Source organism: Marmota marmota, unplaced genomic scaffold (assembly GCF_001458135.2).
Source record: "Marmota marmota marmota unplaced genomic scaffold, marMar, whole genome shotgun sequence".
Classification (NCBI taxonomy): domain Eukaryota; kingdom Metazoa; phylum Chordata; class Mammalia; order Rodentia; family Sciuridae; genus Marmota; species Marmota marmota.
The window spans coordinates 7949862-7967917 of NW_026000082.1; the positions used below are offsets into that span (position 1 = coordinate 7949862).

The 18056-nt window shown below is 35.0% G+C and overlaps 1 protein-coding gene across 1 annotated transcript in view; it reads left to right on the forward strand.

Moving 5' to 3' along the window:
- Nucleotides 1–18056, forward strand: part of Oma1 (OMA1 zinc metallopeptidase) — a 60366-nt gene that overhangs the window by 18781 nt on the left and 23529 nt on the right. The window contains 1 exon segment of the mRNA XM_015484931.2: nucleotides 153–227. Within this exon segment, the coding sequence (XP_015340417.1) occupies nucleotides 153–227 (75 nt within the window).

Consider the following 18056-nt stretch of genomic DNA (forward strand, 5'->3'; position numbering starts at 1 on the left):
TTTATACCATGGTATTCTTTAAAGATGTAGGAAGTATAGAAATTTTATCCTAGATACTCTCTGAAATTGATTTTTAAAAATTTCATTTTGTTATTCCTTTTGTCAAAAAACAAATTACCTTAATGGAATTTTTCTATCATATTTCTTTTTAGTATATGTTTGATAGACCGTACAGTAGAGCACTGGAAGCTGAAGCTGATCAAATTGGACTACAGTTTGCTGCAAAGGTAAAGTGATTATTAGTTGAAAGTAGTGTTCTTCACATAGTAAAAGATAAATGTGTGTTGTCTTAATGTTTGGCATGGGCAGAGATTAAGAATTAAAATATATTAATCCTAAATATTTATCAGCTTCCCATTACTACAACAAAATACCAGAGTCAGCTAATTTCAAGTGAGAAGAGGTTTATGTAGTTCGTAATTTTGGAGGTTCAAAAACATAATGCCTGCATTGACTGAGTTCTGGTGTGGGTAGAAGATGGTGACATGTCATGTCAGAAGCGTGCATAGAAGCAAAGTGGTAATATCTATAATGGAAGTAGAGAGAAAGAGAGGACAGGTGAGGTCCCACAATCTCATTCAAGGACACACCCCCAGTGACCTAGGGATCTCCAACTTGTTCCCACCTTCTAAATGTTCCACTACCTCCCAGTAGTGCCACCTGGGGTCCAAGCATTTAATGGTAATGGACTCTTGGGCGTCATTCAGACCTTATCCAAACCATAGTCCCCTTATGTAATTTTCATTAATCTGTAGAATTTGAAGATTGTCACCTTTGCAAGAATGCAAACTAAAGATGTTCACTTAACCCCCTCCTATATATGAGGTTTTGTTATGTCTTTAACAGAATATGTAAGATTATAGTGCCGTAATTATAGGGTTATATAAAAAAGTCTTAATCTTTTATTGGAAAGAATTTTTTGCATGTTTTATTATTTGATTACAGACATGAATTATGTAAATTGAAAATTTTAAACGTAGGGATAAGTAATGTCTTGATCTCCTTGCTCTATAGCCAGGAATGGTGGCACATGCCATTAATCCCAGTGCCTTGAGAGGCTGAGGCAGGAGAAGGAGGTCAGTCTCAGCAACTTACCAAGGCCCTAAGCAACTCAGGGAGATTGTGTCTCTAAATAAAATATAATAAAGGGCTGGGGATGTGACTCAGAGGTTAAGTGCCCGTGAGTTCAATTCCTAGTACCAAAGAAACAACAACAACAAAAATAACCAGTCAACCCCCCAAAAAACCTCAAAAAACAAAACAAAACTTGCTCTCCCTAGAAAGCTAATGCAGTCTTTAGTTTCCTCCTGTCCTTGCGTTTCTGATCTAAGGAGGCTCTTTGAGTAAATAAGATGATGTATAGCTGTTACCCCACCTAGAGAAAGGCTAATCCTATTGTAGCTATGATTCTGATTGAGCAAAATGTTTTTACATTTTTACATACACGTAAATAGATGTATAAAGGAATAGGCATTCAGTGTGTTTTTGTTGTAGCAGGTGACTTTTTTTCCCTTTACTTTTACTTAAATTGGTTTTGTTTCTCTCCTGAATGGATACTTCTTGCCTGACTACTATTTTAATCACCTGTAGTAACTGAGTTCCTGAATTTAACATTAGAAGTAAAAGTGTAGTTTTAATAAAAATGAGTGTAAACAATGCCACTTCACATATTAAGTTCAAGTTTTATTTGATCCTTTGTTAAGTTTCCAGTAGTTATTATTATTGAAATTACTATTACTTGAACCTCTCATAATGAGTTTTATAGTTTAATTTTATAAATCAAGATATTACTCATTTACAAACCAGAAGTCATTATTTGAATATTAAGTAAGTAAAATTAAGTGAATTTTCAGACTGCATACATTGAGATTCCTAAATAAGGAGTGATAGATATGCTATATCAAGACCTTTCTAATTTTAATGTATTACGGTCTGTCAGATTTTCCCTTTATACTGTGTGTTCTTTGTTCTTGATAAGAAACCTTGTTGATCTCAATAAATTGTGCCTGCTTAATTTCCAAGAAACTTCTTTATTATCTTTTTCATACCATATAAGAGGCTAAGATAATTTTTTTCTATATGGATAGCTAGTAGAGTTGGCACCATTTATTGATGAGTCATCTTTTCTTCACCACACTTCAGTATCTTTTTGTTTTAAAGGTGGTGGTATATCTGGGGTCTATTTTCTGGACTCCTTATTCTCTCCCATACCACATCATTACTATGTTTTTGTAATAAATGTTGACATCTGATAGCTTTTGTCCTCCAGTGTTTTGCAAGATGGATTCGGCTATTCTTGGACCTTTGCATTTTCATTTGAATTTTAGAATCAGCTTTAAATTATACAACTGTTTACAAAGCATGCCTAGAATTTTTATTAGAATTGCATTGCATTTATACATCAATTTGGGGACGACTGCGTCCTGTGCAGGCAATGGGAATGGGATTCCCCTCTGTGGAATGGGTTGGCTGAGAAATAAAAGCTAAGAAAAATAGAACTACGACAAAAACCTCAAGACACAGAAAATATTTTCAAAAAGTTGGGGTGAGATGGGCAAGCTAACCAGACAGATCAAGCTTCTAGACTAAAAGGCAAAATGGAGCCCACGTCTGCTTTATTTATATTGGGGGGCATCAAAGGCCTTCCATAGAATGTTCTTCTCCAAAAAATGTTGAAGGTGAGCTGCCCAGTTCCCAATGGGTTGTGCCCATCTCTAGAGAGACTGTGAGAGATTTTCCTAGCTGAACAAAGATAAAGGTCATGTGCCTTGGGCAATCTATTGCATGGGAGAGCCAGGGATAGTCCCCAAGGTTAAACCTGAAATCTCCCTGACTACATGCTAAGATCCTCATGTATTTTTTACAGGTGGTGCCCTGTAGTCTACCATATTGATTTTCTCATCCATGAATATGATATATTTATCTATTTATTTAGATGTTTTTAAATTTTTCTCAGTAATGTTTTGAAGAGTTTTTGTATGTAGGACTCAGACATATTTGGTTAGATTTATTGTTAAATGTGTGATGTTATGATAGATAGTGTCATTTTAAAAATAAATTGCTTACAGATAGAACTATCATTTATTTATATAGCTAACTTGGTATTCAGCAATCTATTTCTTACTTTCCAGTCTGTATACTTTTTTCCTGCCTTATTGTAATAGCAAGAAACTTCAGATGATAGGCAACTTTGTTTCTTCTGGATCTTAGAATATTTTGCCTTTTTATAGAGACTTTTTATCAGATGAAAATTTCCCTTTTAATATTTTAAGTGATTTTTAAAAATTATAAGTATTATATTTTATCAAATGTATTTGCTACATTTACTGAGAGGATTATGTGATTTTTCTCCTAATCTGTTAGTGAGGCAAATTACATTGATTTTATTTTAAAGTAGTCAAACTTTTACTTGTAGAAATAAACTGGATTTTGTCATTTACATTACTCTTTAATATGTTGCTTGAATTAGTTTGCTGACGTATATTTTGAATGTTTATGTTTATTGGAGATGGTAGCCTGGAATTTGCTTTTCTTATAATGTTTTTCTCAGTTTTTGGTATCAAGGTTATACTGACGTAATAAAGTGAGTTGGGAAGTGAACTTAATTTTCTATTCTCTGGAAGACAAGAATTGTAAGAAATGTAATGAAATGAAAGACGTGTAATGTTAATCTTTCTATAGGAGTAGCATTATTTATTTTTTAAATGTTTGGATAATTCATAGGTAAAGCCACTTGGTTCTACAGATCTCTTTGTGGGATTGTTTTTAATTATGGGCTTAGTCTCATTAATAGATGTAGAAGTATTCAGTTTTCTATTGCTTGTGTCAGTTTCTATTGCTTGTTTCTCTAGGAATTTGTTTAAATTTTCAACAATATTGGTATAAAATTATTTTAATATATTATTCCTATATTTTTAATGTCTAAAGGATACCTGTATTTTACATATTAAATTTTAAATATCCTCCTGGTTCCTAATATTGGTGATCTGTGCCCTATCTTTTTTTTCTAGATTTTATCACTTTCATTAATCTTTTCAAAAACCATCTTTTGATTTTATGTAATTTCTTTATTATATGTTTGTTTTCTATTATATCAGTTACTTTTCCTATCTTTATTAATTTTTTTCAGGTTTCATATGCTGTTCTTTTCCATTGTTTCTTAAAGGGATACTTATTGATTTTTTAAATTCTGTTTTGCTTTTAACACACATGCTCTTTAAGTTACAGTGGGGTTACATCTTTATTAACCTGTCAGAAGTTGAAAAATATGCTGTGGTTTGGAAGTGTCCCCCAGAGGCCCAGGTATTAGAGACTCGGTCCCCAGCCCATGGTGCTATTGGGAGTTGGGCCTATTGAGAAAAAGTTAGATCACTGGGAGCATGCCCTTGAGGGAAATATTGGGTCTCTGGCTCCTTCCTCTTTTGCTTTCTGTTGCCATGAGGTGAATAGACCTCTTCTTCCATATGCTCCTCCCATGAAGTATTGTGTCTCCACAGGCCCAAAGCTACAGGGCCAAGTGACCATGGCCGAAACCTCTGAAACTGTATGCCAAAATCAGTCTTTCCTCCTTTTAAGTTGATTATGTTAGGTATTTTGTCATAGTGACAGAAAATTGACTAACAGCTCATTACACCTAACTTTTTAACCATCATAGCTTAGTAGTTCAGTGCCTTTTACCATATTTGTGACTTATCTTTGTGGTCATGTGTCTGGCTGGGAGCTGTGACTCTGCTGCTGCCCAGGCTCATTAGAGTACCCTATATATATTGCTAGCCCAGGAAAAGATCAAAATTTGAAGTGTGATTTCTCCTGAATGCCTATCACTTTAACAATATCCTCTAGTCAAAAAAACTCAAGTTAAACCATTGTAAGTTGAGGACTATGTATATATTTAAGGATATCCTTTAGGAGAACCTTTGCTTGCCACATTGCAGGAATTAATATGCATTTTTTTCTTTAGTTTAAAATATATTCTTGTTTTCATTGTGGTTTTCTCTTTGACTCTTGGATTATTTAGAGGTTTATTGCTTAATTTTTAATCATTTCATGATTCTATGGTTACCTTTTGTTTTTGATTTCTAAATTAATTACACTGATTAGAAAATATACTGAATGATTAATGTTATTGTTTGTATATGAGGTGTCCCCCCAGAACTCCTGTGTTGATGCAGGAATGTTCAGAGATAAAATGACTGGGATTGTGAGAGCTGTAACCTAATCTGTTAATCTTAGTTTGAACAGACTAGCTTGCTAACTGTAGGCAGATGGGCATGGCCGGGGGTGGGCATCTTCCCTGTGACCCTTTCCCCCACAACTCTCTGCTTCCTGACCTGAACAGCTTTCCTCTGCTGGGCCCTTCTTACCTGATCTCAGAGAAATGGCATCGACTGTCTATGGATTGAGGACTTTGAAACTGTGGACTCCAAATAAACTTTTCTTTTTCCGAGTTGTTTTTGTGGGGTCTTTTGATCATAGCCTGGCAAAACTGACCAAAACAGAATCATTTTTGGGTCTTGCTTTGTGATTCAGCATGTGATCAAGATTGTTAAAATGGTGTGCACTTGAAAGTTGACTCTGCTATGTGAATGCAGGGTTCTACAGATGCTAGTTTTCTCAATGTTGTTAATTTTGTTGTTTTAGGTCTTCTTGGTAAATTTTTTCCTCACATATCAGGGAAAAATTCTGAATGATTAATGTTATGATTTGTATATGAGATTAGTTAGTCTTTCATTATCATTAAAGATTTTTCTTTTTCTCTTTTTAATTGTATCAATTTTTGCTTTATGTATCTTTTAGCTATTTTAACCATCCACATTTAGAATCCTTACATCTTTCTGGTGGATTGATCTTTTTATCAGTGTACAATGCCTTTTGTCTCTAGCAGTGCTTTTTGACTACTATTCACCTTTTTCTTTATAAGTATTATTATTCCACATTATTATTATTTTTTTGGTTAGTGCTTGAACGGCATCTTTTTCTTCCTTATTATTTTCAAACTTTCTATGTTCTTAACATGTGTATCTCTTATAAGCAGAAATCCTGTTCTTGAGAGGCGCTAAGTAACTCAATGAGATCCTGTCTCTAAATAAAATACAAAATAGGGCTGGGGATGTGGCTCAGTGATCGAGTGCTCCTGAGTTCAATCCCTGGTACTCCCCCCTGCCAAAAAGAAGAAATCCTGTTCTTTAATCTTTACCTTTCATCTGTGAGTTTAACTTGCATTTCTTATTGACTAATGGTATTAGTGTAAGCACATTTTCATGTGCACATTGGGCATCATTCATGTATTTTTCTTTGTGACCTGTCCAGGTATTTTGCCCTTTTCTGGGGCAGGGGGACAGAGTACTGGGGATTGAACTCAGGGGCACTTGACCACCAAGCCACATCTCTAGCCCTGTTTTCTATTTTATGTAGAGACAGGGTGTCACTGAGTTGCTTAGCGCCTTGCTTTTGCCAAGGCTGGCTTTGAACTTGTGATTCTCCTGCATTAGCCTCCGAACCTCTTGGATTACAGATGTGTGCCACTGTGCCTGGCTACTTTGCCCATTTTAAATTGAATTGTTTGTCTTCTTATTCTTGAGTTATAAAAAGTTTTTATATACTTGCTAGATAGAAATCCTTTGTCAGATGTGTGTATTTTATCATTTTTTTTTATTTTATGGCTTGTTCTTTTTGTTGTTTGAATGGATTTGGAGAATATTTAAAATTTTATCAAGCCCAATTTTCCACTTTGGATGTAATTATTATTCTTTGTTTCATTTTCTTCAGATGGATATTTTAGCTTTTTAGACACTGAGACCAAAAGACCTGACAAGAACAATTAGAGGAGGAGAAGATTATTTGGGGGCTCATGGCTTCAGAGATCATGGTCCATAGATGGTTCGCTCCATCGCTCTGGGTTTGAAGTGAGGTAGAACACCAGGGTGGAAGATTGTAGAAGAGGAAAGCAGCTCAGGTCTTGGAAGCAGGAAGCAGAGAGAGGGGCTAAGCCTAGCTCACAAAATATGTACCTCAAAGGCATATCCACCTAATAACCCACCTCCTCCAGTTACACCCTTCCTGACTACAGTTACCTCTCAATTAATTCCTGTTAGGGGGATTAATGCACTGATTAGGTTAAAACTCTCATAATCCAATCATTTCCCCTGTGAACTTTCTTGCATTGTCTCATGTGAACATTTGGGAGATACCTAATATCTAAACTCTAACAGTGAGAGCTAAGATCTTTGATTTTAGACTTTCTTGTTCTTTACCAAAGACGGTTAAAGCTATAAATTTCCCATTCTCCATTATTTTAGGTGAATTTGAAACATTGATATATTGTTATATTTATTATCATTTTAAGTAAAGATGTTTTCTAATTTTTTTGTTATTTCTTTTATCCCTGAGTTGTTCAGAAATGATTCTTTTTTTTATTTTTTTGTGAGAGAGAGGGAGAGAGAGAGAGAGAGAGAGAATTTTAATATTTATTTTTTAGTATTCGGCGGACACAACATCTTCGTTTGTATGTGGTGCTGAGGATCGAACCTGGGCCGCACGCATGCCAGGCGAGCGCTCTACCGCTTGAGCCACATCCCCAGCCCCAGAAATGATTCATTTAATATCCAGATATTTGTGGTTTGTTTAAATGTTCTATTGTTGTTTATTTCTAATTTAATTCCTTTGTGGCCAGTAAACATGTTCTATAAGATCTTAATCTCTTAAAGATCCAGAAACTTGATTTGTGGTGCAACATTTGGTTTGTTATGGTGAACAGTCTATCATTTGGAGAAAAAAAAAAGTGTTCTACCATAGTTGAGTGTGTTTTTTCAAAAAATACAAGTTAGTTTATGCTGATTTACACTGTCATTCAGATTTATATCCTTCTGATTTTTTTCTACAAGTCTGCTTTTTTGAGAGAGGAGTTTCAGAATCTTCAACTATAATTTAGATTTGTCTATTTTCCCTTTCAGTTCTCTTGCTTTTTGCTTCATGTAATTTGAAGCTCTGTATTAGGTGCATATGCATTTGGGATTATTTTACCTTCTTGATTTGATTAATCATTACAAAATATTTCTTTTTGTTTGTAATAATACTTCTTGACCTGAAGTCTATTTTATTTGACACTAATATAGCCTCTTTAGCTTTCTTATGAATTACTTCACTTGGTATATCTTTTTCTACTAATTTATTTTCTAGCTATTTGAGTTTTCACATTTAAAATATGCCTCTTCATGATACTCATCATTCGGTACAAGGGTATGGCCAGTGGTCCCTGTGGCCACAGTAACATACACTGATTGTGTAGCCTGTTGTTACATGTTACAGGGTGTTTAGGGTGGTTCAGAAAGTAGAAGGCAGAAGAGAAGAGGGGAAACCTCAGAATAATTAGGAAAGAGGACATGTTATATAAAACCTGAAATTAATTGGAAAAAGTTTCTAATTAATAAATTGATCTAATTTCAGAAAAAAAATAAAATAAAATATGCCTCTTCTTTGCCTTTAAGTTGAAGTGATAGTCCATTTATATTTATTTAAATATTTTTGAGTGTGGTTGTATTTAGGTCTGCCAATTTGTTGTTTTTTATTTGTCTTATCGTTTTTTGTTTGTTTGTTTCTCTGTTTCTTCTTTTTTGCCTTTTTTGATTCAGTCAATATATTTTTATCTCATACCATTGACTTTCTAGGTATAGGTTTTTGCATTGTTTTAAAATTGATCCTTTTAAGATAATGGTAGTCATATTTAACTTATTCAAATCTACTTGAGGTTAATATTGAATAATTTCTAAGAAAAAACAGAAGTCTTACCATGATGTTTGGCAGTCATCATGCATTTAGGCAAAGATAAAGTCCAATCTTCATGATTTCTGAGGGTTTCTTCTTAAATTGTAACATGCTGCTGGCCTGAGTTTTTTTTTTTCCACAAAAACTACAAACCATATCACTTTAGCTTTTTTTGCTCAAACTCAATTGTTTTATGAATGCATTGATTGCGGGGGTGGGGTGGGGGGGAAGGCTGCAGACCCATAGATCTGGTCTCCAGCATTGCTCTTTTAAAAGTAGATGTCTGTCTATTCTCTGCCAACTTTTCAGTAGTCCCCCAGAATCCCACCCTTGCATTTCCCCTTCTTCTTGTTAGATAATTTGGGCAGAGCTGACAGAGTTTCTCAGGCCTTTTGTTCTCACTGTAAGAATTTCCTCTTTCAGATTTCAAACTGCTTTTTTATCCTTGAGCTTTGTTCTCTGGCACTGTAGCTGGTGAGCTGTTGTTTTTCACTACTATTTTCTGCAGCTTTGTCTGTGGAAGCTGGACAATATCCTTAGGCCAGAAAACCGAGAGCTTTTGTCTGACTTATTCTAAAAAAAGTTCAATATTTAATTCTCTCTTTTTTTCGGGGGTGGGGGCAGTACCAGCTATTGAACTCAGGGGTGCTTGACCACTGAGCCACATCCCCAGCCCTATAATGTATTTTATTTAGAGACAGGGTCTCACTGAGTTGCTTAGTGCCTCCTTGTTGCTGAGGCTGGATTTGATCCTCCTGCTTCCCTCTCCCAGCGGCTGGGGTTTCAGGCATGTGCCACTGTGCCTGGTTTAATTCTCTTTTGACTTGTTTATTTTTGTTTACTGGCCAGTGTCATTAATAATATCTGTTATTTTTGATCAAGTTTTTTATAATTTTTATCTGCTGTAGTGTTCACACAACCTTTTTCTATCCTTACTGGAAGCTTCACATTCTTTGAAAGAATATTTTTATAGGGCATAATATTTTAAACTGACAGTTATTTTCTTTTAGCATGTTAATGATGACATTCTAGCATTTTCTAAGTTTATTGTTTCTTTTGAGACATTGTGTTGTGGGATTCACACACAAAGAGACAAGGCATGGGGTGTTCAATAGAAAGCAGTATTTATTTTGTGCCAACACAGACTTGGTGGATTTTCATCCAAAGATGGAGCACAGAGAGGCTTTGACTTATACAGGCCTTACTAATTCCCCTCCCCCCGACCTAATTACATATTAGCTCCTTCATCTCCCCTATATGGGTATTCTATACTTTAAAATCATAAGGAAGTTAGGACAGAGCTGTGCCTGCCACTGGGGAAAGGGAGCTTGTCAGGGTCATACATGTGCCCTGAGTGTCAGCAGAGTTGCACATGCGTGCTGTGTGCCACCTCGCCTTTTTTTTTTTTTTTTGTCTGGGAAATGCATGGGTGCATGGTTACTGAAGGTGCCATGTTGTCCTTCAGAGTCCCATATGCTTGCACAGATGCTAGCCAGGCTACACTGCCTTTGAAGAGGGTTCCTACCACATCAGCTATCAGTCTTTCCATTGTTCTTTGGAAGGCAATGCATCTTTTTTCCATGGCTGCTAAAATTTTCTATTTGTCTTTGCTTTTCTGTAGTTTGAGTGTGATATGTCTACTTGTATTTTCTTTTTATTTATTGTGTCTGCTGTGGTTACATATTATTCATTAGTCTGGGAAACTCTCAGCCATTATCTTTTAATGTATTATACTTGCTTTATTCTCTTCTCTCCTTCCGGTATCAGGATTACAGATAATGTTAAACTGTCATGTGTCTCTTTAATTCTTTTTAATTTTTTTATTTTCTACACATGTTTGTGTTTTAGGATGCATGTTTTTCACCGTAATGCAGTTCACTAATCTTATTTTCAACTGTGTCCATTCTGTGTTAAACTCATCTTTAAGTTTTAAATTTCAGTTACTATGTCTTTCCATTCTAGAATTTCTATTTGATTCCCTCTTATAAATCTTAATTCCTTGGTGAAATTCTCCATCTTGTAATATGTTTCTTCATATTTTCTTCAATATGTTAATCATAATATTTTAAAATGTCACTATTAATTCTAATGTCTGGATTATATCTGAGTTTGTTTCTGTTATCTGTTTTGCCTTTGGTCTTTTTTTCTTGAAATGGTTGCTTATTTTTGATTGAATGCTGAATATTTCATATAGATAGATATTTTAGCTCTAGTTGACATTTTATTTGATTAGAGCAACTCCCTGTATTTGATGACAGAGTAAAGCAGGTTATTTCACTCAATCAGGGGCCTGCCTACTATCTTTGTCGGGTACACCAGATTCCTAAGGGTACTGTCCTCTAGGCAGGCATCCTGAAAGTCTAGAGTGTGCATTGTCTTCTTCCTCTTCAGTGGTCCTCAGCTTCATTTTTTTTTTTTTCTTTTCCTCATAGCAGCAAGGTACTGTTAGAATTGTTGAAATCTTTACTCAGTATTTTGGCTTTCTTTTTTTTTTTTTTTTTTTTTTTTTGTACTAGGGATGGAACTCAGGGGTACTTTACTACTGAGCTACAGTCCCAGACCTTTTTAATTTTTTATTTTGAGACAGGGTCTTGGAAAGTTTCTGAGGATCTTGTTATGCTGGGTTTCTGTTCTCGAGACTAAAAGGCTCAGGGGTCACTCCAGTTAAACTGGGCTAACTGGACTGCACAAAATAACCACACAAGAGACACAAATACCTTTTTCTTTGGGGTCGCTGTGACGGCTCCTCTGACCTTAAGGGTCCGCAGAAAGAGAGAGCAAGAGCACGCACTGACCCCTTTTATTGAGGGAAGCTATTCAAATGAGGCAAGGGGTCAGATTTCAAGGGGCTGAGTATCTTCATGATGTCCACTGTCAGCAGGTTGACTGACACCTGGGTAGGCCATACCCAAGGGCACAGTAAAAGAAGGGGACATACACAAGGCACTTCCATGGAAGATTCTATCCTAAACAGGGCAAGGGGTTATATTACAAAGAAACAGGTGAGCGTAGCTTCACCCATGGGGCTGTAGCAAGACACACCCATGCACGAGACAGCAACCCTCGCACCCAAGAAGGATGGGGAAAGCTTTGCCACATTTCTGCGACTGAGTGCCTCAGCACCCAGCCGGGGAGTGTAACCCAGTCACGTGTAAGGTTGGTCTCCCACATTGTTAGGTTGCCCAGTCTGGCCTCAAACTTGTGATCCTCCTTCCTCAGCCTCCCTAGTCGCTGGGATTACAGGTGTGTGCTACCACACACAGATTAGCTGCTTCCTGTTTAACTTTAGCTGTTGCACTTGGGTGGCTTAAGAATGGCAGATACCTCTGCAAACTAGAATCAAGTGTAGTATCAGTGTTCCCCTTGCCTTTAGAAGCTCGACTTCTCAAATTTGGCAGCTTTGATGAGTCTGATTCTGAAGTTTTTGGTTCTTTAGACCCACCAGGCAGCCAAACACTTTCCTTTGCCACCTCTTTCTGCTTGAAGTTTTCAGCCTCTTGCTCTTCATTGCTTAAAATTCCTCAGGTTCTCTGAGGGGGAAGAATGATACATAGAAAGGGAATTTCACCTCATTGAGCTCCCCTTTCAGGGATTTTTCTTCCTCCAGCCTTGGCTGACTTGTTAACTCTCCAAACTTTTGAACAAGATTTTCTTATTTTGTCCAGATTTTCTAATTGTTTATGGCAGAAACATTGGTCTGTTGCAAGCTGCTTTTTCAGGACTAGAAGAAGTAGTTCCTTAATTAGTAATTTTAATAATTACCTAATATTCCATAATAGAAATGATACATTTGTTTATCTGCTATTAAAATTTTGGATTATTTCCAGGATATATTCTTTTTGTGATTGTTCTATAAAAAATAGAAATATTTATATTTCTTTAAATCCCACGGACTTTTATACCTGTAGGAAGGGTAACGACAAGATTGCTAAAATTTTCATTTTCATATTTAGCACATACTCCCAAGTATTCTCAAATGTTAATAGCAGATTTCACCAACATGTGAGAAAGCCCTTTTTCTCATACCCACATCAGTACTTTTTCAGTCTTTTTAACTTTTTGTCAATTTGGACGAAAAAGGATGTCTGGCCCCTTTTTTAAAAAATGTTTTCAGTGCTGGCAATGGAACTCAGTGCTTTGTGCATTCTAGGCAAGTGCTGTACCACTGACCTACTTCACCAATTCTTTTTATTTTATTTTGAGGTAGAATCTTTTTAAACTGTACAGGCTGGTCTCAAACTTGAGATCCTCCTGTCTCAGTCTACCGAGTAGCTGAGATTATAGATTATAGGCCTGTGCCACCAATTTGACTCATTACTTTTTAAATTTGTATTTTCTTACCTCATGGTAAATTGAACATTGTCTCTCTTCTGTTGACTTTTATTTTCTCTTTTGCAGATTATCTTTTTTTTTTTTTTTTGGCTGGGTAGATTTAAAAAAATAGATATTGCAGGCTCTATACTTGGAAATTCTGAATTAGTAGGTAGATGACAAAGTTCTGATCTGAAAATATTTAAGAACAGACAGTGATTCTGATACCCTGGTAAATTTAGACATTTCTGCTTTAAATAATCAAATTCCAATTTTGTGTTTTGGGGAGACTTGGTTAATTTTTTTAAATAGAAGAATAAAATTAGAGAAATTAGTGGAGATTACCGATATTTCTTTGATTATTTGTAACATACAAACCACTTTTTAAAAAGAGTACTTGGATAGATAAAAGTCTGATCCCATTTTCTAAAGTGCACTAAATATTGTTGTGTTTTGTAGTACGTGACTTTTTTTTGCCAGTTGTGATAATATGGACTACTAAGCTCAAATGAGAAAGAAATATTGCTACAGATGTTAAGTCATAAATATGTAGCAATGCAGATAATGTCTTTGCTGTGGAAAACTTATGTTATAAAAATGACATCCCTGAAATATAAGTTTTTATTTCCTGTCAAAAAAGAAAAACAGTGTAAAATCTCAAATATTTTATTTATATTGCCATTTATTTTTTGATAGCACCTTTTTGGATAATAGCACCATTATCTGCCATTTAGTACTTATTATATGCCACTACTATGCTTAGTGTTTTATATATATTGCATAATCTGATCTGTCAAATAGTAATTCTGTGAAGTGGTTATTGTTATGACTATCCTCTCCATTTTACAGATGAAGCTGCTGAAGCCCATGTAGTTTGTCACTTTCTTGCTCTCAAGTACAAATGGTAAAGCTGTGATTTCAATCCAAGTTTGTATGATTCTAAGGTCTATGCCTCTGTCTATCAGTTTTGTTTTTCCAATCAGTTTTTCTACTTCTGTGTTGTATTCCATGCTTACATCCTTTTTCCTCACTCAACTTCTTAGTAGCCTTTGAAACTATTAACCACCTTCCCTTTTAAATGCATGTATATATTTGTGTGTATATCCATCATTTCAATATAGTGTAGAAAGATAAATATTATGAACTCATAATGGAAAATATTATCCTTCTCTGCCCCACTTTACATAATCATCTTTAATTCTTTTAGCTATTTCTGTGTAATATGTTTATTTTGAAATTTTTTCATTTATTAAGTTTAGATATTATCTGTTGACTTCTCATTATGGAAGACTCAGTGTTTATTATCTGACTAATGATTTTATGTGCTTATTTGTCCATGTGTATTTCTCTTTGATTAAATATCTGCTCAATACTTTTACCATACTCTAATTGGATTGGTTTTTTTTTTTTTTTTTACTACTAACTTTAGAATATTCTTTATAATTTCTGGATATAGTCATTTGTTGGCTATGTGATTTGAAAATAGTCTTTCTTTGTGGTCTGTCTGCTTTTTCTTAGCAGGGTTCTTTGCTGTGCTGTTGCTTTTTTTTTTTTTTTTTTTGGTGCATTTGAAGAATAAACATTTCATTTTAATGAAGTCCAGTTTGAATTACCTGGATAGAACCTCTATACCAATTTCTGGGGCCCTGTTTCCTTTTGGTACTTTATTACACAAATTTCAGCCACTTCTGGAACCCTCAACTCCTGTCCCCTAACTCCTCTCACTGAGACTTGCCATGCTCTACTTGGCTTCTACCTTCCTGTGCTGTGGTTAGGAAACTAATCCCAGGCAGAGATCAGGGGCACATTTTGGGATCACCTTGAGAGTTTTTCTTCAGTCTGGGATCACAGTCCTGTCCTACCTAATACATTTGCCTTATTTATTTTGTCTAGCTTTATAGATATTAAAAATGAGAACACCAGTCTAGGACTAGTTATTCTCTAATGACTAAAACTATACAATAAAGTCCTTAACTTTTGATGCATAATTATCTGTCCATATTTTATAAGGTGCTAGGAGATTTATCAGAAGCTCTGTTTGCATAGGTTGGGTTAGTGAACTTCACTGTAAGATGAAGCATGGTCAGTGAGCTCTTTCTTTGAGAACCTTTACATGGAATATAGATAGGCCTTTTCTCTCTCCTTATTTCAGTGTGTTTTCAGATGAATTTTGTAAAATTGGTTGTCAGTGTTTGGGGCTTGAGAGGGCAGAAGGAAGTAGTGTTTCCCATTCATTTTATTAATCCTCTATTAGAAAGAGATATTCTCTTAAGTATTTGATTTTGTTGACTGTGCATATCTTAGCTTTTTCGTTGCTACGACCATAAAGACATGACAAAAACACTTTTAAGGAGGAAAAGTTTATTTGGGACTTACAGTTTCGGAGGTCTCAGTCCATAGAAAGCCAGTTCCATTACTCAGGGCTCCAGATGAGACTGATCATCATGGCAGAAGAGTGTGGCAGAAGGAAGTGGCTCACATGATGAACAGAAGGCAGAGATAGAGACTCCACTTGCCAGATACAAAATACATACCCCAAAGGCGTGCCTCCAAAGACTCACCTCCTGCATCCACACCCTACCTGCCTTCAGCCACCACTCAGTTAATCCCATCATGGGATGAATGCATTGATTGGGTTAACATTCTCATGACCCAATCATTTCTCCTGTAAACCTTTTTGCATTGTCTCACACTTGAGCTTTTGGGGGATACTTCACATCCACACACTGTAATATTGCATATTTGTTTGTTATTGTAACAAATTTTGAGAGTTTACAGTCATTTACAGAAATTAAATTTTTTATTCCTTATTTTTTAAAAATTTTGATTTGTTATGACAAAGTGGAGCATGACAACAGAATGCATTACAATTCATATTACATATATAGAGCACAATTTTTCATATCTCTGGTTGTATACTAGAAATTAATTTCTTAAAAAAATTTCACAATTTAATTATTTATTCTTATTTTTGAGTATCTTTTTTTTAAGTTTTGAAAAGAAAACTAATTTTTTTTTTAAATGGATCTAAACTGGGAGCATCCTTTTAGGAGGGCATTATATGTGATTGCTTTTTATTGTTACAGTAATTAGAGAGGTGTGAGGAGATTACTGTGTTTAATGGGGATTAGGAATGATAAATATCCTAAAGTCTTCACAGGACAAATTGTCTGGTGCTTGGAGCCTATCTTGTCCCTTTGGGAAACACTGCCTGCAGGTTTAACTAACATGAAATAACTGTGCCAATAGCACCATCTAGTGAGGGAATTAGGTACCATGCTGAATCTACTTTCCTCACAGAAATGAGAAAATTTAAAATTCTCAACTATGTAAAATAATAAATTATAGACTCAGATTTTTGAAGCAGGAAGGAAATTTAGAGCTAGTATAATTCACCTTCCTCTTTTACTGGTAAGGAAACTTACCAAAGAGGTGAAGTGATTTATCTAATAACATGCTTAGTAGCAAGATCCCTGGCACTTGTTTTCCAGGTTAGTATTTTGAGCCTTAATTACAGAGCACTATCTTTGTGTTTTATTTGGATTACTATCTTAGGTTCTTGAAAAGTTATTCATTTAAGAAGAAAAAGTAGTAAATTAGAACATCTCATTTAATAGGTGTGTTATAAAGTAACTTTTATATGCATACATTATGCCTAATATCTTTTTTGCATTTAATTTTATCACCCAGAGAAATGCATATTCACTTACTTTTTAACTGCTACAATTTAAGCTCTTGAGTGTTGAATTTTATGATAAAACTTTACTGAACATAGAGAAAAATAGGTACATGAAATTTTATTTAAAACTTTATTGTACTGATTGATGAACTGGAACATTAGCAATCAAAAGAAGCAGAAAACTTGGGCAAAAAAATTTAAATTAAATGAACCTCAAAATAGTATGCTCCCACTTCTCCTTTGTGTTGGGACATAGAAAATTTTGGTGTAAATCAAATTTGGTTTTTCTTTTTTAGTGAGAAGCATTAGCAAATACTTTGAATGATTTAGATGAAGCTATCTTGAAACTGTGTCACATTCAGCTGGAAAGGAGAAATTTTAAATTATTTTCTGGAAAAATATCTAGAGAAGTGGGTTACAAAATAAAGTGAGTTTTAGCAAGTGACGCCCGCAGTGGTGTTGGAAAACAGTGAAGCTGTGTCAGTGTGTGAGACTAAAACAAGCTAGTTTCCTGGTAGATAACAAAAAAGACAATGGTATGCCAATGACACTCATGATGGTCTTAACAGTGGTTATAATAGCAATCAATGGCAGGTAACATTTTCCCACATCTGGACACTGTCTGAATGCATTGCATATGTTATGGGGATCCCTTTAAGGTATAGGTCCTGTTATTATCATTTTACAGGTGCAACTGAATGGTAGAGAACTTAAGTAGCTTGCAAAGATCTCACAGATAGTAAGTACCAGAGTAGAGGTATGTTTGTTTCTAACATGAAACTTTCTTGTTTTAACCCATTGGAAACAATTTTAGTCTTTTGCATTATTGTTTCTAAAATAATGTTCATTTTAAAAATCTGTTTTGGTCCCTTTAAATTTTATCTTGGTTACTTTTCTAGCTCTAGTAATCCAAGTACCCTTCTGCTTCAGTGTTGTCTCACGTGATTATTTTATTTACCACAAGTCTATGTGGGATACAGGAGGGGATGCTAGAATGATTAAGGTGTTAATGAGAGTCAAAATTCAGAATAGCTAATACCAAGATTTAACCTCTTACAGGGAGTGAGGGCTGAACAAGTTTTGTTGGAGAGTCCAATAAATAGAAATAGCAAAATTTGGACACTTTTCAGTTTTATTTTTAAGGAACATTTTGTCTACAAATAGAGTACCAGTAGGCTTCAATGTGGTCTAGACTTGTTACATATTTTTCTCTGTTATTGTTTTGGCATTTGAGAAGTGTTCATACCATAAGAAAAGTTTTTATACTACTTCACTCTTTATGAATATCATATTCCACTGAGTT